Source organism: Plectropomus leopardus, chromosome 17, assembly GCF_008729295.1.
Source record: "Plectropomus leopardus isolate mb chromosome 17, YSFRI_Pleo_2.0, whole genome shotgun sequence".
Taxonomy (NCBI): domain Eukaryota; kingdom Metazoa; phylum Chordata; class Actinopteri; order Perciformes; family Serranidae; genus Plectropomus; species Plectropomus leopardus.
The window spans coordinates 10,514,494-10,538,573 of record NC_056479.1 but is presented as its reverse complement, the minus strand read 5'-3'; the positions used below and the strand labels follow the sequence as shown (position 1 = coordinate 10,538,573).

The following is a 24,080-nucleotide window of genomic DNA, read 5'->3' as shown; positions in this document are numbered from 1 at the left end:
CGATATGGTCATTTCTTTGAGCCATATTTTATGATTACTTTTAGCCGAATGACATTTACGTCGACAATCGTCGTATTTCACTGCTATTTAACAGGCATGGCGTTTTTATGACCGCTAGAGGGAGAAAAGAGTCTACATTTGTGGCCAGCATGTACCAGGTTGGTACCTTACGACAAACAATAAGCAAATAAAGCCAAATTTAACGACAAACATGTCGTCTGTAATTGTTACTTGTAATTGTTACAGTGACCCACAAACAGGGTTGTCTGATCAGACCGGATGACGTCTCCCGGTAGAAATGAAGGTGAGCCTCGACAACCATGTGACGGCTGTGATTCATTTAATTTAATTAGTTTAAAGATGGTTGGAATTGAAATACGTTTGGGTTTTAACATGTTTTAACATTCGAAAGGTTACTTTTTTAGATGTAATAGGGTACACATTGGCCCACTAGCTGCCCTGGTAGAATAATATAGAGTAATATGTAGCTTGTTTAACTATTTTAATTACCTCATGAAAGTAATGTAGCTTATTACTTTTGATTACTTTTATAACAGATGTTTTAACTGGGCAATAAGGCTGAAACATGTCTTCCAGTTGAGAGGAAAGATACAAAGCAGTAGAAAAAAATGTTTTATTATGATAATCACCAACATTTTGATTTATAACTGTAGGCTTTTCGAATTATTTTTTTCTCAGTAACTGTTACTGATTACTATTACATGTATTTTTGAAATTTAATTACATGTAATTTGTCTCATGTAGCTAATTATTCCTCAGCACAAAAAAACAAAAACATACATACATATGTATGATAACAAACAGCTACTGACACACAGCTGCACAAAAGTATCAAACTAAAGAAATTACACCTATAGCCTTTAGATACAGGCAAGAGATTGGCAACACACTCTCTACATACAGGACAGATGATGTCAATATGAGGGGTTGTGATGATGATTCAGTGTACTTAATTAAGTTATCTTAGTGACAACTTACTCTGCATTCAAGTTACATACTGCAGCATTTTAAAGTGAAGCAAGAATCTGAATACAGGCGGCACGATTAAGCTGATGGAGTCAGTCTTGCTGCTACAGGCAGATTAATCAAGTTAACGTGATGCAGCTGAGGAGATTTCCCCTTCTTCTCTGGCTTTTTGGCTATTTGAATTATTCTATGTAACCTTTCCAAGAATTCAAGATAAAGTATGTGTGTGTTATTGCAAGGTTCCCTACTTTATATATCAATGTCTGTCTAACTCCCGGTGGAGCTGTTTCTGTTATTTTAGTTTGACAGTGTAGCTGATCTTGACTGCACAAACATGTCTGATGAATTCCTGTTGAAGAGTAAAGACCTACCCTCACACATTTTAGCTCCAAGAGATGTTTTTTTCTAATTTAAAGTAACAGGAATACAAAAATATTATATAAAATACTGCCATTTTATATACTATATATAATCTATCCAATAAAAACTCCCCCAGGTCTCCCAGCATTTGACCTATGAGTCTTGTGAGGATGTCAGTTTATCTTAAGATGAGAATTTATCTTATACTGTTGTCGCTCAATTTGTAAATGAACTGAGATTACAATATAAAACAATTAACTCTAATGTGACACAAAATCTTAGGGACATCCACTTCATATAAAAGGTCCAGTGTGTAGGGTGATATTAAATATGTTTTCATTAGTTTTAATAACATGAAAATAAGAATTGTGTTTTTGTAACTTAGAATGGGCTGTTTATATCTTTATATGTTGTGGGTCGATGGACGTATAAAGAATACTGGATACAGCATTGGAGGGCCCCATTCATTCCTATGAAGGTTACTCAGTAGTGCATGAAGCCAAAAAGCTTGATATCTGCAGTTTGAATGTACATAGATCTTCAGCATTGTGGATCCCATAGAGCAATCACACTCAGAGCAGCCGAGCAGCTCATTTCAATTTAACTTAACAATGGGAACAAAATTATTTATTCATGCAGCTCTTTAAGACTTTGAAAATGTTATCGGACTGAATGGATCAAATCTTGCTTGTGAAATTTATCATTTTACATCTGCTGATTTACAAACATCTTTTTCTCAAGGTAAATCTTTGGGGAACCGTCTTTTAGGGCCATATGGCATCACGTGATGGACTCAGGAGTTGTAATTCCAAATTTGACTACAAATTGTCTTTAGAGCTGTTCCCGGGGGCTTAAGTGGTTCCTGTTGACAGAGTCCGCCATGTTGTTTTATAGTAGCCCCGAACCATGGATGTATTAAGAGACCTGGATGCAGCCTTGGAGGTGAGCCCCCACATAAAAGTTGCTCAGTGGCACATGAAGCCAAAATGGTTCAACTGCTGCTGATAAAATTACCAGGATGATTGCTGTTGTTTCTTTACCATGGGGCCCATGCCTCTAAATCCTACACACTGGACCTGTAATTTTCAGTCCCCTTTTTTTAAAACTAATCTGCTTCTCTTTATCCAGATCATGCCTTTTATAAGGATTCACCTCATCAGTACACTTCGTGAAATAACAGTTGATCCTTGTGCTATTCTCGGTAAGTATGACAGTGTGACAGAAAAAACAGTAAAATTTGAAAAAAACATGGTTTTTCCAACCTCTTTGTAATAAATTGTTTGTTTGAAATGAGCATGACTTCTCCACAAATTCACACCTGCTGCTATGCACACTGTTTCCTGTGTTTATGGTCTGCATTATGGGATGGGCTACTGATTGCCTTTCCAGCTGTGAATCCAGTAAATGCTCCGTTGTCATTTTCTTTGGCAACGATTGCATGTTTGTTTTCAGAGCAGAAAGACATGATGAAAGCGGTAGCTGTGAGAGGTGTCGGAGTCAGCCACAGTGCTTGTAAATTTCACTTTCAGACAGTTTCACATGCCATTAGAAAAAAAAGGCTTTTACATAAGCACTGGAAATCCAACCGCAACAATGAGACTTTTTTTGTTCAGTGTGGGCTAAAGAAAGATGTTGTTAGAACAGAGACAATGTTTTGAGGAGTCATAAACAGACTCGACATGGAATGTGTAATTGCATCGATTTCAGCCTTGGCTTTGTTAGTGCTGTAATTACAATTGTCAGATGTCTCACTGTCCTCTCAGCTGGTTTGGACAGAGGGAGGCGCCATACACTCTGCTGAGTGTGAAACTCCAGTGGATGGATGGATGAATCCCAAACAAGAGGATGTAAAATTGTATAAAACAGAAAGACTACAAGTCTATATCCAGGCCTTGAAAGTGTGCAGACGATTCTCGTCTCTGCTCCAAAGCTTCATCAGCTGATCCTTGTGTCTTTGTGATCACCATGGCAATGGATGAACAGCACTGAGGAGGAGAGAGAGGGTGTATTTAGAAACAGGGGTGGTGTGCAGGGAGAGAAAGAGAGATTCAGAGGGGGGAAGAGAGTGACGGGTGGAAGTGGGATTCGGAGAAAAGTTGTTTTTCCAAAGAGAAGAAGAAGAGAGGAGCTGAGACACAGCGTTTATTTTTTTTAGTCTTTTTCTGGCCAACATGTGTTTCAGTTTGGTGATGCTTTGCCTCTGTCTCTCCCAAACAGAGCCAGCAAGAGTTTGGGTTCAACAGCAAACAGGTGAGTTGTGTGTGTTTTCCCTCCATGATCTGGTTTGGTGTTTGAAGATGCTCCAGTTTTAACAGGTGTAGCAAGTCTGTCTTGCAGCTTCTCCCGCTTTTATTGGTGCTCATTTTATGCAAGTGAAATTAAACTCTGCGTGCACGTAGTTTTCCATTTGTCCTGAGTTAAAGAAATATTCTAATGTTAACATTTGTTTTCACTGTTGCTATTTCAACTCGCTTTAAACTGCAGAACTTCTGTAAGAGTCTTTATGGAGCAGCAAATAGGCACGCCATGCCCTTTTTATTTTACGCACAAAAGTGAATGACCCAGTTTGCAATAAAGTGTACAATTAAAATGCCCTCTTCCACAAGCATGCAGCTGAGTCTAAACAGCAACCCACAAACAGCCTGTCTCAGGTTTAAAATTAGACGCTAGACTTTGTTTTTTCTTCTTGCCTCCCTGCTAGACTCCCGCAGAAAATGTTAGCAGGCGTTTGAGTTGTTTGAGGTTGGACATGGATTTATTATTTGTTATACTGTAAGGCAAGTTTGGGGAAGTGAAGGGTGCGGAGTGATGTGCAGGAGGTGTGTTTGTTTTATTGATTTATTTCTGAGGAATTTGACTGGTCATTCTCAAAAACCCCTCTCCTGCATTTACCCTACATTTCACAAAATCATCAGGTACTCCTTTTCTGCAGAGTGAAACAGTGTAACTGTGCAGGAGGTGCTGAGATACGTGCCTGCAAAATAAGGGGTCATCTGTCGGCGCTGACCTAACATATCCTCCTTTCCTCTGCGTAATTTGCTCTTATTTGCCTTGTCACTCAACATATATATCAACATTATATATTGCTCCGTTTTTAAAATATGACTTTTGTTCCAGAGGGAGCCATGTACACCATCTGAACCAGACTGTAAAAACAAAGCGCCCCAAGCCGAAAATGAATTGTGTACCCGTCAATGACCTCAGTGTTTGGCCTCTCTTGGTCTCCTGTCCTGCTGAGAAGTTTTCTTAACAAATAGGCTGAAGCTGATCCAGTCATTTTGGAGCTAAACTGGAAAAATGAGAAACAAACTGAAAGGGATTGTTTTGTAAGACTGGATAAGAGATAGGATGTTATTATCTGTCAGTCTTATTCTATAAAAGTCATGTGCAGTTTGATTTGTGATACGCAAAACATGCTCATGTTTAAGAAAAAATAAAGAGGCAAGAACAAATCGGTTATCTGCCAGCAGCCGATCAACTTGCTCTGAATTATTTTGGAACAGTGTTTGCATGGGAAATGGTTTTAGGCTGTCTCTTTTTCTCTTATCGGACAATGAAAAGCAAAATAAAGAAAAACATTTTCGGCTTTTATATGCAAAGATAGAATTTCACCGTAACAGAAGAAAAGTGAAGCAATCAGTGCACTCATGTTCTCTTAACAAGACTTGACCAAAATTGGATTGTCTTCATAATTTCATTGTGAAATCTAATTTTGTTGTGCCCCCTCAGGGATGTCATAAATTAAATTAGCCATTTTTAAGATTCCTGGATGTTATTTATTTAAGTAGACTCATGGTGATTGTTGCAGTATGTCAGCAGCTCATTTACTGGCCAAAATACATATTAAGATATGTATCGCATTATCAGCTTTCCAACTATTTGATAATGGAGGTGGCAGAGTTCAGTTAACCCTTCAACACCTGGATAAACATCAGTTTTCTTGTGCTGCATTCAGATGCCTTTCACAAGCACTGAAACCTGAGAGATTTGATTTCTTATAAATATGTGGGGGTAAGTGCTACGAGCAACTTGGCCCAAAAAAGGGTAAAAGATAACAAAATATCATAAAAATATCTTTAAAATTACGGTACAGGAAGAAAACACATTTTTAAACATTTTCTTCTCCTTTTAAGCACTTTCTTCAGGTCATTGTCTTGTTTCTGTTTTTTGTTGCTTATTTTAATTTTCTTGTATCTTTTTACTAATTTATTGCTTGTTTTTTTCTTTGGCTATTTTTTTTTTAAATTTATTTATTGCTCATTGCTGTCTTTCCCATGCTTTCCTATCCTTTTTCTCAAGTTTCAAAGGGTTAAATACGTTCTCACTTGTAAAAGATTTGAAATTGTAAGAGCAAATTGGCTTGATTATCTGGACAAAACTTGAAATTAAACAAAAGAATTGCCCGTCTGCAATCTTACCAAAAGCCTTGACATGAACTATGCATGTGTATTGTGGGTGATGTTGAGGCGTGCATGCCACCTCCTCCAGCCTCTGCTCAGGAAGGGTGTGTTCTCTCAGACCGCTCAGAGCTGACCGCTCACAGAAAAAGGCAGCTAAATGTCGTGGTTTGGTTGCTCCTAAAAGAGCGGGCAGAGGTCAGTTTTTTGTCCACAGCTTCTGTCCTTTCATTGCCTACATTTGACAGAAAGCGTTTCCTGTTTTACCTCACTGGGTCTGACCTCATATACTTCTTCAACCTCTCATTGCCTTAATTTTTTTAAAAAACTTTTACACCCTGAAACATATTGAATTGTGCAAACCTCATCTGTTATATTGACCAGCTTTATTCAGTGACGGTTTTGTCACTTTCTGACTCACCAGCCTTTTTCTAACCTGGCACAGTGAGGTATAGGTCAGCTGCTGTGTGCACCACCCTGCTATTTTCCTAAAAGAAGAGCAGACCTACAAAACAAATCCAGGTCCATTTTGATTCACCACTTAGGTATTCTGTTGCAGTCATCTCCCACACACAACAATTTATGGAAAGATAGGAAGGGTCTTGTGAAATCAATGTGGATTTCATGGACCTTATACAGCCTCGTCTTCAACGGGGATATTCAACCCCAAGGGGGTTCTCAGAGTTACAGTAGGGTGGCACCAATATATTATTTGGTAAATTCAAGTTAAGTTTTTAAGTTAATATATGTCTGAAAATATACATCAGTGTGAATCCAACATATTATTAGCAGAAATGAATCGGCCTATGCGTAAGAACAATATACAATACACAGCCTATGGACTTTCTTGGAAGCCACAATGGATTGTTTTGTAACTATGAAAGCAAGAGACTGTGAAATACCATCCAGAAACAAACATGGTATACAAAACATTAATCTGACCATAATTTTTATTTTAGTAACGTAGAATTGTATGCACAACGAAAGGGTGGTCTATGTTTATACAAAGCACTTTAGGCTACTCTGCATGTTATTGTAGAACCATTTTAATACGCAATACCATTCTATACAATAATTGTAGTAAGGGGTCCCTGCTCCGTCTCTCTTTCAGCTAAATGGTCCTTGGCCTGAAAGAAGTTGAGGACCCTTGATATACAGTACAAATTGTGCAACTGTTTAACATTTGTTTTGGATGAAAACCTCAAACTTCTGATTATCAAATCATCATTTAAATCAGAAAAATATTAATTTCAAGTTATCCTACTTCAGTTATTAAGATCATATATGGCATATACTTCTATATTTACATACTTTTTCATGTAATCCCAAGACCAGTTGCAGTGTTATTATTGTTTAAAGTATCTGCATGTATCTTAGAGCCCCTCAAAAGACTCAGAATGACACCAGAATGACAAAAAATGACACCAGAGTTTTTCATTTTTATAGTTATAAAGCAGAGAACGATTCATTTTAATGGAGATTTTTTTTCTTTTTTCGTCAGTTTGTCCTGGACAGCGGAGACAATATGATTTCCATCTCACTGTTTTGGTTATCTGCCAGTGGTTTAATACTACTGGCTGTGAGACCGATGACCTGAGTGGATATTAGAAGTTTCATATCCTGCATCTGCGCCCCTCCCAGCTTTTATAAACCAGGATGTGTTTATCTGCTGCACTGCAGACCTCAACAACCCTCCTCTTAGCTCATAGATGCCATAACAGGGTGGATCCAGTGCTCAACAATCACACATCTACGTTCAACACATGAGCCGCCACAAATGCATTGACGCACCACCTAATTGAATCAAAGGGCGGAGAGAAACACTCATGAACAAATACAATAAGCTTCCTATGAGGTCAAGACATTTGGGTTGTCACTTTAGCGACTTGTTAAATGACGTATTGTAGTTTTGACGGCTGTGGAAGACATCAGTGTTATAATTGTGTGATTGCAGAGGGATGTTTAAAGCAGGCAGCAACAGCCAATGTCCCACACAGTCTGAACTCTGGGGGTTTGGCACAGGACACAGCTGAGGGACCAACAGGCTGTTCCCCTCCCACACTCAGGACAGAAATGCAGCTAACGTTTTAGTGGCATAAGAGGAGCTACACTGGTTGCTGGCACTCTTAAGGAGCAGTTTAGAAGCTAAATATGGCAGATTTAATATTCTTAACTGTGTATTCTTGCTGATTATCCATTTTTTTGTGAGGACTGATGCCCTGTGTTGCACCGAGGCTCCCTGCTTTAACTACTTTCAGTTTAACAGGAAGGTTTACGATCTAGTCTGTTCATTTCCTCATCAAGATGGGCTAGTAAAGTGGGAGAGTGGGTGCGGGCATGTCTGCAAACAAAGGGGGTTTGCTGTTGTCTCTATAGGCTTGAAAACATGAATGAAACGGCTGAACTTAGAACAGCTGCTTCATTCAGAGTGTAGGTCAGTGTTGCCCAACACCTAAAAAAATATGCATGTTGTCCTTTTTCATGTCCATTTTGAGAACAACACAGTTGACAAGACACCTTGTAGCCTATTACAGTGTGGGTTTGGTTGGAGCTGGAGTTCATTTTATGGTCATACCATGTTTTCACACCCCTGCAAGCTACACCTGTGTCCCTCAGGAAGTTATTTCAAACCTATGAGGTTTGCTAAACCTTAAGATCCGGCTCTATCACAAACATTTCATTAAATGTGCACTCAAGCACTTGAAATGTCTTCCTTACCCCCATCTTTCCTCCAGTGTGTTATTCTTTTGTATTAAGCATCAAACAAACAAAAATCTGTGATGGCAGAATATTGTATCTCAGTCACAAGCAAAGCGTTTTAAAATTAAAATAACTTGGCCCAGGGTTCCCACACATTTTTAAGAATGAATTCCAATTTGAATTCCAAAACTTAATTATAATGTTTTACCCCATCATTATAATTACTGTTTTAAGTAGTTTAAAAGTGGGAGGCCTAAAAACATGCACTTCCCAGAAAAGAAAACTGTTAGTGCATGCTATCTTAACTCGCAAATTAGACATTTCCGTCTCCAACAAGCTGCATGTGCCAAAAGACAAGACCAGCAAAAACAGGTAAAACTTTGCAATACTTCAAAGTCATGCCTGTTAATTGGACAGAAAGCCAAAGATCCAATCAATTTTCATGCAACATAACATACTTTGCGTAATGGTAGAAATGGATTTTGGAAAAAAAATTTCAACAACACACAAAACAGTTTGTATATTTGAAACTTTTCCAAAATGTTCTGTTAATTGCAAGATACTTCAAGGCCTGGACAACAGTTTTTCTAATTTCATAACTTTTTTAGGAATTATTTCATAACTTTGCCAGGAATATCATGACCATGGGAACCCTGCTGACCTAAAAACATGAATGCTGCTTGGGATTTAGGATGTCATTACAGTTTATTTGAATGTGATGTGTAAGAGAGTTGGACAACCTTAACAGGTGGCTGTGCCTCAGTGGAGGAATATGGCACTGATCATGTAAAAGTAGGTTGTTTTTTTTTTCATTTAAAATACCTCTCAAACACAGGTGTCAAAAATTAGAAATGGGTTGCATGCAGGGTTGGGAATTTACTATTTTGTCCACCTGCAACTGTGGCTTGTGGATTTCAAATTTAGCAGCCACTTGCTTGTTTTAACAGCATTCGGCTGGTGCTAATTTCCAGCAGTGGTTGCTCAATGTATGGCTGAAGTTTTAGGACTTTCTGCCAGACGGCACTTTGTCAGAAATCTTTTCATTTAGGCTAAACCCAAGTCACCTTTCCCCCTAAAAACCAAGAAATCCCTTTGCAGCAGAAAGCCCTGCTAGCAAACTTCTCCCAACGACACTTTATACTGTGGCACAAGGTAAGACACCTTCAGTTTTATCTTTATCACGTCAAAATACCAGTGATACAGCAACTAGAGTGTCTTAATTTCCACACTCCCATTGTCTTTATTTGTGCTTCATGTCATTGTGAAGGTAGGACATTTTCCTACAGCTGAGGGGGGCAGGTCAATGCTGCTAATGCTAACTAGCTGGTAGCTTTAAACTAGCGTTAGCATGACTTAAGGAGCCAGCATATATACTTACTTTGGATGTACAGTAATAAAGACTGACATGGTTAAATAGAGCGTTTACATGTGTTTGAGCTTGGGCTTCCTAACCGGACCAGTTTCAGATCTGGCAGAGTCGCCCTGCTCAGTTTTACTCTGCTCAGTTAAACGCAGTCCCGACATGAAAACACCGGAGCAGCAGAGACTAACTCTTCGCGGCAGCCGAGCTGACCACGGCAGAATAACCAGTGTTTCAGACGGGAAACTGAACACCACGGAGTGATCGTCCTGGCTTTTTTGGTTCGTAAATGTTCCCAGCACCGCTTCAAACACCTCCTGTAGTTCGTTGAAAGCCAGAAACGAAAAACAGCGAACGATATGTACAGGAGGAGACACAGATTTAGGGTTAGATGAAACACACCGCGCATGGAGAGAGCGGTCTCGGGGTTTATATAGGCTGCTTCATGACGTCACTGACGGGTACCGTATTGTACGTAAAAACCCGCATATCACCGTAACACACCAAAAAGACGACAGACAGACAGATGTTATGCTAAACGGCTTAAATAAATGATCTGACATGCGTCTGTCAGCAAGTCCTAGTTTCTATATTTTTTTAAACAGACTTGGCTGAATAAAGATAGACAAGAGGTTGTTATATCTTTCAAAATCCACCCTCTATATACAGTGATAGGCTATTACTAAGTAGCCTACATTTACTTCAGTCAGCTACTGTGCATCAGCACAATTTTGAGGTTTCTGTGGGTGATTTCATTTAATCCTACATTATAGCCTACTTCTACCTTATTACAGTTTGGAAGTTAATGGACTGGACAAGACTGGACTTTGGACAGGCCTGCTCGAGGGCCTCCTACCAGTTGGATTTGTCCAGAAAAACTTCTAGCAGAAGGTACCCGAGAAGCAAAGGAGCAGTAGCTATACTCTGGGCTCCCTCTGGATGTCTGAGCTCCTCAACCTATCTCTAAGGCTGAGCCCAGCCACCCTAAAGAGGAAACTCATTTCAGCTGCTCATATCCGAAATCTCATTCTTTCGGTCACACCCAAAGCTCATGACCAAAGGAGAGGGTCAAAAAGTAGATGGACAAGTAGATCGCCACAACCCTCTGGTGCAGCACCTGTATCTCTGCTTCATGCATCATGAACCGTCTTTCCATGTCACCCTCCATTTTACCCTCACTTGTGAACAAGACCCTGAGATAATTGAACTCCTTGGCTAGGGGCAGCAACTCTCTCCCAGCCCAGAGGTGGCAATCCACTGTTTTCCTGCAGAGAGCCATGGTGTGGCAAACCGCTCCAGTGCATGCTAGAGGTCACAGATTGATGAAGCCAAAATAACCACATGTTTTGCAAAGAGCAGGGATGCTAACCTGAGGTCCCTGTATTAGTCACACAGGACTCCAAAGGGGACGCAGTCGTAAGACTTTTACAAGTCCACAAAACAAATGTGGATGTGATGGGAAAACTCCCACGAACCCTCCAGCAGCTCTGCGGGGGGAAAGAGCTGGTCCACTGCTCCCTGGACAGGGAGGACTCTGCATTGCTGCTCCTGAGTCCAGTGTTTGACAGTCAGTCACAGCCTCCTTTCCAGCATCCTGGAATGAACTCTCATGAGGCATTGCTACTTTTACATAGTAAAAGATCTCAGTACGTCTTCCACCACTGTCAAATATATGCTATGATATGATGCTACCTTGGCAACCTGGAAATAGATATTAAACAAGCTGCCAGAAATTTGGAGTCACGTCTAACTGAGGTCTGACAGTTTTTCAGTATTGACTGTATGATTTGAAATATCTCCAAAATAAGGTCACCTCAGTTTTTTCATGCCTTTCTTGTTAACCTCTAAAACAACAAATAGCCCTTGCCAAGTATATGTAATAGATTTGCCTCTCATTATGAAGTCATGACTGTTTTTTAAGAGTACACACAACTTCTTTTATCATCTGGCTTGTGGAAATACAGTAGAGGAAGTATGAAAAATTTTCAACGCAAACAAAACTTTTTTCAAAACTTGCTCTAAATGCCTTGCCTTTGTAACAGAGTGGAGCAGAGTTGTTTTGTGAAAGCCAAATATATTTTTGAAGTCCTCTTGAATAATTTATTAAGAATTTATTCTTTGATCATTATGTTTTCAACAGACAACGCTGCGAGTTTGTTTTTAGAAGTGCTACACTTATAAAACATTCTTAGTTTTTTATTCCAAAACAAGAAGAAAAAGATTTAATAATTAAACATTTAAAAGATTAATTATCCATTAACCAACTGATTTAAACACACACAGTGACCATTAAGTAAGTTCAACATGTCGACAGACTACAAAACATACTCAAAAGAGTTCCTTGAAAATGGTTTCTTAGCCTACATTGCCTCTGCTTTTTATAACATCTACAGAAATGAGCTCAGTCAAAACATTTTGGCTCCAGCTGTATCAGTGACTGGGGTTATTCAAGGACCAGGATGTCCATGTTCTTGGTGTACCAGCAGACATGCATTATCCACGCTCCATAGAGAATCACAGTGTGATGCTAAAATAAACTCCTAACATCAACTAGGAATATGTGGCTTGCAATATATGTGGGTTTGAAAAAAGACAAGCTGTCAATTAAAACACCCACAACTTTAAAACAAAACCTACCTACCCGAGTCTGCTTACTAAACATGGTTTACATTGTTTGTAGGATTTGACAGTTCTGTGTGAGCATCACAATATGTTATTTGTATTGTTTCTGTCTTCATTCAACAATGGCTTTAACTGACAAGGCCAAGACTGACAATATCAAAAGCAAAGTGTAATTTGTCATTTGGCTGAGTGGTTGGTTTCCAAGCCACAGCTGTAAACATCATTTTTAAGAGTCTAAACAGAACTGGCATCTAAGATGTTTCCCAACAGTGTGTGGTACTCCTGTCAGGGTAAAATGAAAATGCTTTAGTGTACTTTCTTTTCTTTTCAGTGGATTTAGAATTTGTAATACATCAGTTGGCTCATATCATCCCATCCTATAATAAGCAGTGCAACATACTAACATGTCATTCATTATTTTGGACAGACAATTGGTACAGTGTGACCTCACAGCAGCATGAAGAGTCAACTGGAGGGGACAGTCATCCTCACAGAGCTCAGAGGTCATCTTCAGGCCACACTAGGATCAGCAGGGCGGTCCTGGGTGGAGGCGTCGCTATCAACACCCTGCCAGACAACATGACACGCGTTGTGGTGAGAGAGCTGCACCGCAGTGTTTCCTATGACTGTAATGGCTTGTGGCATTTATTATGCTTTTGGCTTTAGACATGTACTATTTGTTTTAGTTGGAGTTAAACACTGCCCTCTTTTGGAAATAGAGTTTACTTGTTTCCACTTACTTGGAGACTTACATGACAGCACATGATTTAACAATGCACAGAGTGAACTTTTGATGCCTGTGTGACACACTCCCTAAATGCTGTCTCCCCACTACAGCCACTGATCCTCTGTGTTTTTCTTGTTCTGAAGGAGGATTCTGGGAAGTATTACACATGGCGTAGCTTTGGCCCAAAAGACCCGCGCACAGAGGAACTATGGGTCGACATGAGTGACGTTCGGCATGGCCAAGTTAGAGTCCATGGCATTCTGTCAAATTCATACAAACAGGCAGTGGTAAGTCTCACACACACAACACAAACACTTTCTTACATTTGTAAAAATATGAGTTTATATTATACCAGGCCACTGATAAGAAGTGGGTGACAGTTGTCACAGAGGGTATGGCTCAGTGGTAGAGCTTTTTACTACAAATAAAATCTAGGTGCCCCCTAATTGTGAAATCATGTTCACTGTGCTGAACATAGATGCATTTAAATATTTGAAGTGGCCAAAAATTTAAATGAAGCTTATCCATAAATCCTCTATCTTCAGAGGCAACAGTGCTCAAACACACTGATCTGATGTATATTCATAAAAGTATTAATTTATGATTCCAAAATCCTTGCTAAGATAGCGTGCTTAAAGGCACAGTTAAATCAAAAAATGCATATTTTTCCTCTTACCTGCAGGGTTATTGTGTTTCGGATTAAATTATCTCTTTTAAATCCAGGTGTTTCTTCTTGAAGAAGAATCACGAACTGTCTTTGTACCTAAAATGAATCCAGTTTTATCTCCTTGAAATCCAGGTGTCCAGGTTCATACACACCAAACATGTTTGCTTAATAGCAAACTTCTTCTTTCTCATGTCCTTGGTCAAGTAAAGTGCTAATCTGCAACACAGCAGTGGTTAAACGCTCAAAGTCATAAAGTAGGGATGCATGAATGCCACAGTGGAATTCAGTCTGGAGCACAAGTTTACAAATAAATGTGTCCTCTGTGCTATTTTCTTTGTATGATATTTATATATTTTTACTCGTGGTTATTTTTCCAAGCCCTCGGTGTCAATAGGAAGCAGGATGTAGCTGTCTAGCCGACCTGTCATTCAGTGGTTGGGCATTTAATTGCATGTCTGTGTTTAATTGCAGGTAAAATGGTTCCCAGTGCAAATATTGGTGCGCCCTTCCCGTGAAAACATCCAGCACTTATTTCAACCAGGTTTAAGATCTGGCATTCTATGTGTCAAATCATTATATGTATTTCCTAAAGCTATCCAAAAGTATGGCAACAAACAGAAGTTTAAATGAAGCTTACAAAGGATTTTTTGTATTCAGACACACCATTAAGGATGCTAAACTCATCCTTGTTGTAACCTAGCGCAAATTGCAGCACTTCAGCAAATACATGTCCACACACAGCTACTGATTCTACATTTGTCAAAGGAAAAAAACTCTGAAATTTTGCCCTGACATTATGTGAGAGCATGCCAGGACAGAGTTCAGTCTGAAACATAAGGTAACACTGCTCTGGGAGCAAAGGGACTAGGAAATGTTGGTACATGCCAAGAGCTACAGGCTGCGGCCTGCCAGAAGCTGTCAGCGCAGGCCCAGTTTTGACCTCTACTGTTCAACACCTGGCACCTGTGTAATATATACTGCTGACTTTAATATGGAGAGATGTAGTGGAGCAGGCACAGGGAAGGAAAACCCCTGTACACCTGAAGAGCTGATGGATAAAACTTAAGATTCTCCAAGTAGAAATAGAGTACTTTGGCTTTATAGAAACATCTAATCCATGTTACATAGTTGGATACATGACATTTCTTACATCAGATGATAAATGGACGGAGTTAAGAAGAAAAATGTGCTTGCAGTCTGGGAAATCAAAAGACAGGTGTTTTTAGTATATTATGATACAGTTAAAGCTGCCGTCGCGGGTTATCACTTTTATTATTTGTTACAGCCAGGTCAGTTTTCCCATAAGCTGCAGTGATCTTGAGACTGATAATGTGGCTTTTGAAAATGAATCATGATGCTGTGGATTTAAGTTATTTAGAAGAATATCAGTTTTGAGAAGTTAACACCCAGTAACCTCAATGACCCGCTCCTACACAGCCAAGTTGTGTCTGTGTTATGACTAGATCATTGCATTGTAGTTACATCAGACTGCATGCTGGGAATAATGTTAATCACAGAGAGGCTGCTTGTGAAAGGCGAGGCTCGCCAGTGTACACAAATACCTGTCACTGTATAAACAATATGTCCTGATAAAAGCTCTAGTCAAGAGCAAGGGGGTATAGCTCAGTGGTAGAGCATTTGACTGCAGATCAAGAGGTCCCCGGTTCAAATCCGGGTGCCCCCTCATTTTCAAGTGAAACTATTTACTACATTAAATTTCATCAAATATAGTAAAACTCTAGTTAGTTGTTCTATCAAACAAAATTTGGCTGAGGTTTCATTCCTCATTGATGTGCGTGATCGATGATGAGTGTTTGCTCTGACGTAACACAGTGTCATTGAATTCAATGGGATAATACTACAAACAGTACCTGCTGCATAAATTCACACTTCGTGGTAGAACGATGAACTCTACCACTACCAAAGAAAACTACCACATAATGTCAAGGTAATGACAAAGCGTAAATACAATGGATTGAGAAAACTGTAGACCTTAAATTGTATGTAATAGTACAGTATCATTACAATGAAAATCTTAAACAGACAGTTCACTGCAAAATCAAAAATACTATTCTTCCTCCTGCAGTTTCCAGTTGCAGTTTGGCACATTATCTCTTTAGCACTTTAAGCCAACATGTTTGAATGCTGGTGTGTATGAGCTTAGAGCAAGGGTGTCCAAATGTTTTTTTTCCTGTGCAGTTCCTACCTGGTTCATGTCTACAAACTGTATGACAGTCCTATCATCATGAGGTGAATGAAAAAAATGCAAAGTCATCTTGCTTGATTAACAAATAGTGAGATGTTATGCTAGCCCAAATATTAAGGGACAGTTCGACCCAAAGGAAATTTGGGACATGCTACTTTCACATGCAGGGGGCATCCAGAGTTGAACTGGGGGACCGCTTGAGGTGCTCAAAGTGCCAAAAAAATACATTTAAACAACTCAGCAGCAATGTTGCTTTCCAGAAATCATAGCAGACATCTCTATAGCTGATATCTCCAACATTTGCAACTCACATCAAGATAATCATGATTAATAAACAACACTACAGATAAGATGAAAAGCATTTTAATTTGGGGGACTATTGTCCCTTTTAGGATTACAACTTTAAAGTCTGAAAATATTGGTGATGTAGACAGTAGGGAAGAAGATCAACATTTCAGTGCATCACCATTTTGCTATTTCTCCCCATTCTTCCCATTCAAGGGCAGATTATGATGCTAAATACAGTAGAACTACAACTCAAAGCTTATCCTTAATATCTAATTCTCTCTCTGTTTTCTTGTACTCTCTTTGCAGAGGGTTGCTCTATCATTTGACTTTCCTTTCTACGGACATTACCTGAGGCAGATTACCATAGCAACAGGAGGTACTTTTTGATTTTATAACAGATGTTCAAGTGACCTTTTCTGCATATGTTCAGAGCAGGAAAGTGTTTTATGCAAGTCATACTCAAGTGTTACATATTTTCCAATCTGGCCGTTTTCAGGGTTTATCTTCACAGGGGACATTACTCACCGTATGCTGACTGCAACACAGTACATCGCCCCTCTAATGGCAAATTTTGACCCCAGCTATTCAAAGGAGTCCACTGTGCAATACCTGGATAATGGTAAGATGGCACTTGATGTTTGAACATGAGTGTCTGGTCACTTGTCTGACTCCTGTATGACTTCATTCAGGTGAAGTGTTTGTGGTCCAGTGGGAGCGGGTCAGACTCCCAGGAAAAGAGTCAGAAGGAGCCTTTACATTTCAGGCTGCGCTTTACAAGACAGGAGCCATCACGTTCAGCTACCGAGATGTGAGACACACCTCTGCCCTGTGCTCCATACTAGCTCTCTTCCTTACTGCTACGTGCCTGAGCGTTTCCTCCTTTTGTCTGTTTGTCAGATACCACTGGCATTAGATGTGATCAGTTCAGCTGAACACCCAGTGAAGGCCGGTTTGTCTGATGCATTCATGGTCACGCCACCTTCTCGTGAATCCCCAGGTCAGCAATAATGTTTATGTCTTTCTACTTTTTTTTCTCCACGATTTAAATGTTAACATTCAGGTATTTAACCCTGTGATATTTCAACACAGATCTGATTTAATGCATTCCATTAATGCATATCCTTTGGATTATTATCATGTTTCTTGACACTTTATACTGTGAACTTTTCACTGTATATATTTTACCTTTATTATATATTTATTCTTCTCATATACTTTTATTCGGAATTTTTCTGTTTTCTATTTATGGTTCTTGATTTTTGTAGTGCTTTCCTCCTTTTCCTCCTTTTGTTGGTCTATTTATTTTTATGCAACTAGTGCCAAGACAGATTCTTTGCGTGTGCAAACCTACCCAGCAACAAACCTGATTCTGATTCTGATTCAGATGCCCAACGGCAGACAATTTATGAGTACCATCGGGTGGAGGTAGATACTACAAAGATCACCAGCTACTCTGCTGTTGAGTTAACTCCACTGCCAAGTAAGTGATCCTCACCCATTATCATTAAATAATTAGTTTCAATGAGTCATTATTTTTATGTACTCATCTCTTTGCCTCTGTTCAGACTGCCTGCAGCATGACAGCTGTGAGCTCTGCCTCTCATCCAATCAAACTTCTGGGTGTAGCTGGTGCCATGTACTTCAGAGGTGAGTTAGATGTTAAGCTAGCCCAAATGTTAAGAGACAGTTCAAACCAAATACAAATTGGGTCATGCTGTCTTCACAGGTAGGGGGCACCCAGAATTGAACTGGGGACCTCTTGATCTGCAGTCAAATGCTCTACCACTGAGCTATACCCCCTATGGAGAATGTGTTTCCCTGCATATTCATGACTTTGTATTGACCATATTGATGACTTTTATTCATGTTTCAGATTGAACTATCTCCTTTAGAATGAGGTGTCTCTTGGTTAAGAAATAATTTTAAAAAAACCCACTGAAAATAGTTTTTGTTCACCACAAGGTCTGTGGATTATAGTAACCAGGTCGTGATTTCTGGAGTCAGACATTGCTGTAGAGTTTTTTAGATGTATTTTTAGCGCTTTGAGTGCCACAAGCCAAGTGCCATCTACTTCCATTATATTGAAAAGAAGGCAGATATCTCTGTGTATCTTATCTTAACATTTGGCAACTTGCATCAGAAAAAAATAGGTTCATGAAAAGCACAACAGGTAAGAGGAAAAATAAGTATCTTTTATTTGGGGGATGAACTGTCACTTTAATATAGTACTATTACAACCCTTATAAATAGACATCTTGTGTGTTTTAGGTGTTCAGATGGCATGGATAGACACAGACAAGAATGGCTGGACTACGGATGCTCAGAAGAGGTATAGCTGGACATCAAGAATGAATATCTTCTTATTTTTCATTTTTGAGACTAATGCATGTATTGTGTTGTATATGGACAGAGCAAAAATGGAACCTGTGAGGATTACTCCAGGGGTGACAGCTCCACTGGTTTCTCTATCATACCCGAGATGGAGTATGTGACCTCATTGACTCCTCTACAAAAAACCTGCGAAAGTGACGGTGAGGCCAAGCTAGTTTTTGTGTCAGTATGATATACAGTACAACATAATGTATGCAGTATTTTCTCCAAATTTGTCACTTAGTAAAAATAGATTCTGTTGTGAAATAAGCATGGAAATTTCTGTTTTCTGTTTTCCTTCAGATGAGACAAAACAACATATATTTAAGACTGGCAAAGGTGAGTTAATACTTGTAAGATCCATTGTAGGCAAGCTTGATGAAGGGATGTAATTATGGGGCTTCATCTTCAATACAGATGTGAGGACAGATTCTTCAACCAAGAGTGACAGGGGAGCTAACTCCGGAGTGATAGCTGGTATAGCAGCTGCACTGGTGTTACTTTTGGCTCTGATACTGGTAGCTATTTACATCAACTACCATCCCACTGCTGCTTCACCACTTTACCTCATCCAGGTGAGCACTAAATGTGTCCTACACCTGCCCGGACAAACTTGCTTTAATAACAAATGTCCACATCAAACATATTTGGGTTTATTTTTGTGTTGTCTTTTTGTTGTTGTTTTTAGCGACGCAAGAGCTACTGGCCTTCCTTGAAGTTTCAGAAGCAACAACCTGGTTACACAGAAGTGGAAGGAGAAGGTCATGAAAAAGACAGCATTGTTGAAGCCGGGCCATGTTGAAATGACGGAATGATGGATAAATATTTGCATTGAACAGATTTCTATAAATATATACATTTGTTCAAAGCCAGTTCAACTTTTACACCCAGTTTTTTTTTTATTACAGGTGTTCATGACTTCATTGGAAAAAGATGACATTTTTGCAACACTGTGTATATTATAGATGAATGTTATATAATGTTGAAAAACAAAATTTATATCCCTGCAGCAATGAAAGGTGTTTGCAATCCACCTCTTTTTTTTTAAAACAATACTAAGCATTGAAATTGACTATAATAAACTGCGCAATGCATGCACAAGGTTGACAACCTTTGATAAAATACACATGCTGCTGTACATCAAATAAATAAAGCTTTGGGTGTGCTTCAGTTTCAATTCCTGTTGTTTTTGATGAGGATGTTGATTCTTTTAAGTTCCACCATTTCTTTTGCAAGAACACATTGCACAGTTACTGATAAGCACCCCAGCTTGTAAAACGTATGCCTTTTCATGTCAGATTTTGCATTAGTTGATGCTGTACATCTGGGCCATAATCACCTATTTACCATTTCTTTCAATCAACAACTACTCCAACTCTCAAGGGAGGCTAAGGGGGCATTCCCCGCTAGATATCTTTAGAAATGTAACAGCTAAACTGACTGTTTTAGATCATTTTGAAATAAAAATCAAAGGATTGCACAATAAAAGCACTCATACAATGACTTTTTCATTACATTTTTCATGACAAAGGGTAAAAATACTTCACAAAAACAGTTGACAGTGTTATAGCCTGCATAACACTGATATTACATTCACACTTTTATATATTTGAAAGCAGTGGTGAAACCAAGTCATTGTTTTGCAAGTCACATGTAAGTCTTAAGTCTTTGCACTCAAGTCCCAAGTCAAGTGTCAAGTCAAGACTAACAAGTCCCGGGTCAAAGTTCAAGGCGTAAAGTTCAAGTTTTGAGATGACAAAATATAATGCAAATATAATGCAATTTTAATGCAAAAACCACATAAATAAGCACTTAAAAAATGTCATTCAATTGCTAAACAATTTTGTAGTGTTACCGAGCTTAATTTTTTTTTTAAAAAAAAGTCCTTATATAGCATAGCATGCACTTTAGTCTTTGGGACCCGGGAAAGTTATCAAGAATTTTTAAGTCAAAAGGCTCAAGTCCAAGTTAGGTTCAGAGTCATTGGTGTTAATGTCCAAGTTGAATTGAAAGTCTTCGATTATTTTGTCATCGAATCTAAAGTTTTCAAATTTATGACTGGTGTTAGGCCGTTTGAAAGTAATGAAATAGACGGTAAAGTCTTTATATTTATTGCACCAACAGAAGTCAAGTAATGGCTTCTTTGGTAGTAGCCCACAGCAACACCACATGCACAAACCACATACAGAACTGTGGTACACTGTAATATTAGACCCAGTAATAAAAATACTGATAATAATAGTACCACTAATAATACTACATTTGCTCATGATTATTTTGAAGGGCAGTGCATGGTTGGCTAACATTGCATAGCACTTTTTTCTTTACATATTTTAGCAGTATTTGAGCAAATTTGGGGGGTGGGTGGGCTCAATATACATGACAATTACAGCCTGACTACACATGAAAAAAAAATGTGTCAGTCTATATATGGGGATTTGGAGCAGACAATACAGCTCTTTTGTCAGTAGGTGTCATCCTAAGCAAATATATCACATGGACATCAAGTAGGACATGCAGTGAACGTGGCAGATGTGTAAAAATGTGATTTGAGATCATTGGATTGGTAAAGCTCCAAAAACCTGCAACAATAAAGATGATCGCATGAGTTTGCTATGCGTGCACAGATGGGAGGTGGACAGACATGTTGAACATGCACAAGGCTCGACTTGGAGCTGTCTACAGCTACACAAAAGCGGAACTGTGTTGCAATGCATAGTTGAATATAACGTATAGATGTCGTAGTTCCTCTGAAATAATGATCAAATCTGTCTTCCAAGTAAAAAAAAACCAAACTGAATCTCCCACAATCTCCCCACTCTTCTCTTTCTGCTCGGACACGCGCAGTAGAGGGAGGGAGAGAGGGGGAAGCGGCGGGAGCGCGCTTTCCGTGTCTGGTTAGTGGACTGACAGCCAGCTGTGCTGTGCGGCTACAGCGACAACAACAACCTCCTGGATTTGCTTCATACAACCAGATTAGTGTTGGTCTGCGACTGATCATAATCGTAAACTGTAGCTAGTTCTTGAAGTGAGGAGTCGACAGCACAAAGCTACAAGCTGTTCAATCGCTCGGTTTCCGTGCTAACTAGCTAGAAGAGCATTCCTCCAACATGAATCCGTTGTGTGGCAGATGTAAGCTAGTCGTTTACCCCACGGAAAAAGTGAATTGTCTGGACAAGGTAAGAACACAAGAAAACCCTCTTACTTCCTGTTATTCGTTTAAAAATACTCCCTTTACACCTTACCACCTTTGTACCCCGCATGTACTCGTTTCTGCTCCTCTAAAATGACACCTTTCTAATATTTTTGTGAATGAATTAACACCCCAACAGGACAGGTATTTCGCTAGCATGGAAGCTAACGGTTATCTTAACGTCTGGAAGGCGGTGGCACGAGAGCGCGGACCAGAAACGAAATAAAACATTGTAGTGCGGATACAGATACTTAAAGTAACCAGAATTTGTGTATTTTTTTTTTCATAAAGACAGTGGCTTTAGGGTATGATATTGATTCACCTAAACCAGCGCCTCACAGTGTCTGGTTCGGGCCTGACTGGCACCACAGTTTAGAAGGAAACTGATTGATAACGTTTGCTAACGTCTCAAACCCTGTCTTGTAACACGTATTTTTGTGGTCTATCGATTTACAAATAAAAACTAAATGATACAGGATTTCTGGGCGAATAATACTGTCCCATAATCTAGCCTTTTGTGGACAGCATGGGCTCATTTGAACATGTCCAATTCACCGGCTAATCCCAGTCAGGGATCATTGGTGGAGCCGCCTCGATTAGTTTTCAGTCAAAAGCAGGAGCCTAATCTCAGCCAAGGTGCTAATCTCGTCATTTTCTACCACTGTGCCTCTGACAGACACACTAATTCACATGTGAGCAACAATTTCATCTGGTACAGCACATCTTGCACACGTCGCCCCTTTATCTTAAACGAGAAAAAGGTGATGATGTATTGCATGTGTTCAATACTGCTGCACAGTCAAATCTTCAAAACCTGATTTGACATCAGTTTTCTTGTGCTGCGTTCAGACGCCTTTCACAGCAACTTGACACTTTGAAATCTCATCAAATTGGTTTGATTTCTTTCAAAAATTTTGGGAGAAAAGGCAATGACCAAGAAATATCTCACAAATTGCAAGAAATTAGTAAAAGGTGACAAAGAAAAATGATATGGAAACTATTTAGAAAAGGGGGAGAATTATTAAAAAATTATAGACTACTAATATACATGTATTTTCTAATGTTCTTGTTCGGTTTTGGCTTTACTCTTTTTATTCCTTATTTTTAGGTATTTTTCTGTAATGTTTTACCTTTTTTGGGGGGGGGTCTATGTGTGGTTGCTCATTGCCTTTTTTTCCATGTTTTTCAAAGAACTCAAAGCAATCTGATCAGGGTTTTAAAAGGTTAGACTGTTGCAACAAGACGATACATGCAACACACTTAGTTTACTAGGTGGGTGGAGTCTACAGTGTATTTTTACAAATGCATATCTTGAGGCAAGTAGATAATTTGTCTAATGGATGTCTGATTGGCTATTGATAATCAATCCCTCTTGAGATGTGCTTATCTGTTTGGGTTGACAGATCCAGAAAGGAAGGTGGGGAAAGAGCACAGAAGGCACATTATCTAAAGTAACATCAGCTCTTAATTGGATGCACTATTGCTGTCTGCATAAATGTGTTCTTGAATGCACCATGACTAATGTTTTACCAAAGTGCTCTGGACTGGAATTGATTTATCTCGTCTTCATGCACACCCCTAAAACACGAGTCATGTTAGCATGCTAGAGGGCTGGTATTGATGAGAACCAAATTGCCACAAGTACAGCCTGAATCTGCTTTGGTATCTGGCCTGAACGGAGTGCATTCCAGCAGACAGACACTCCCATAAAACGTGCTCTGTCAGAGGCCTGCTGTGCCTTCTCCCTCCTCTGAAGCGAGCACAGGAGAGTAGCCTGCCGTCTGTCTTTGCTGCCATTCCGCATCAGCGCTCACCCCCTCAGACACGCCAAAACAACCTCCCCTTTCCCTTCTCCGTGGCACACACACACACTGCCCTTCTCGTTTGTTTAAAGCAGCCAAGGCCACATTGGCTTGAGATTTTTCCGTGTGCTAGGCTAGCTCAGGTGAAGGCAAGCAGGGGAGTCGATTGTTCTGCCACTTCTTCCATTGGTATTCTCAGCCATCGATGAATACCTTTTACCTGACAGTTTTCTTCTAAACCTCTGTGGTGTGGAGAGGCTGAGCCACAGAGGCTTGTTTGTCTGTCAGCTGCATTCCAGTATAGCAGGGCTGGGCCCATCAGAGGGAGGGCTGCCGAGCACATGTAAAGACAGGAAGTGAATTTTGGTTGACTCTCTTGTCTGTAACGGTTTTGCCTTGTT

General features: G+C 39.5%; 2 protein-coding genes and 2 non-coding genes across 5 annotated transcripts in view; 3 read left to right on the top strand and 1 right to left on the bottom strand.

The window, feature by feature from the left end:
• Window positions 1-123: 123 nt before the first annotated feature.
• On the top strand, window positions 124-19,869 carry LOC121957026 (plexin domain-containing protein 1-like). The gene is made up of 17 exons (XM_042505514.1): window positions 124-158; window positions 247-304; window positions 2,476-2,548; window positions 3,565-3,597; window positions 12,854-13,020; window positions 13,297-13,440; window positions 16,621-16,690; window positions 16,811-16,933; window positions 17,004-17,122; window positions 17,212-17,311; window positions 17,699-17,794; window positions 17,880-17,961; window positions 18,583-18,643; window positions 18,725-18,845; window positions 18,988-19,023; window positions 19,102-19,259; window positions 19,373-19,869. The coding sequence occupies exons 2-17, from the start codon at window positions 299-301 to the stop codon at window positions 19,484-19,486; spliced, it is 1,503 nt and encodes a 500-aa protein (XP_042361448.1). The 5' UTR covers window positions 124-158; window positions 247-298; the 3' UTR covers window positions 19,487-19,869.
• Window positions 15,433-15,504, top strand: trnac-gca. Its single transcript has one exon. It is a non-coding gene; the product is annotated as a tRNA-Cys (tRNA).
• trnac-gca lies at window positions 18,043-18,114 on the bottom strand. Its single transcript has one exon. It is a non-coding gene; the product is annotated as a tRNA-Cys (tRNA).
• Window positions 19,870-21,572: 1,703 nt separating the features above from the next.
• The window catches only part of lasp1 (LIM and SH3 protein 1), a 35,618-nt gene continuing 33,110 nt past the window's right edge, over window positions 21,573-24,080 (top strand). Inside the window, exon 1 of one of the 2 annotated variants that reach the window (XM_042504203.1) lies at window positions 21,573-21,863. In XM_042504203.1, the coding sequence (XP_042360137.1) occupies window positions 21,795-21,863 (69 nt within the window). In that variant the 5' untranslated portion in view covers window positions 21,573-21,794. The remainder of the gene's footprint in view (window positions 21,864-24,080) is intronic. The other variant, XM_042504202.1, reaches the window with a different exon arrangement.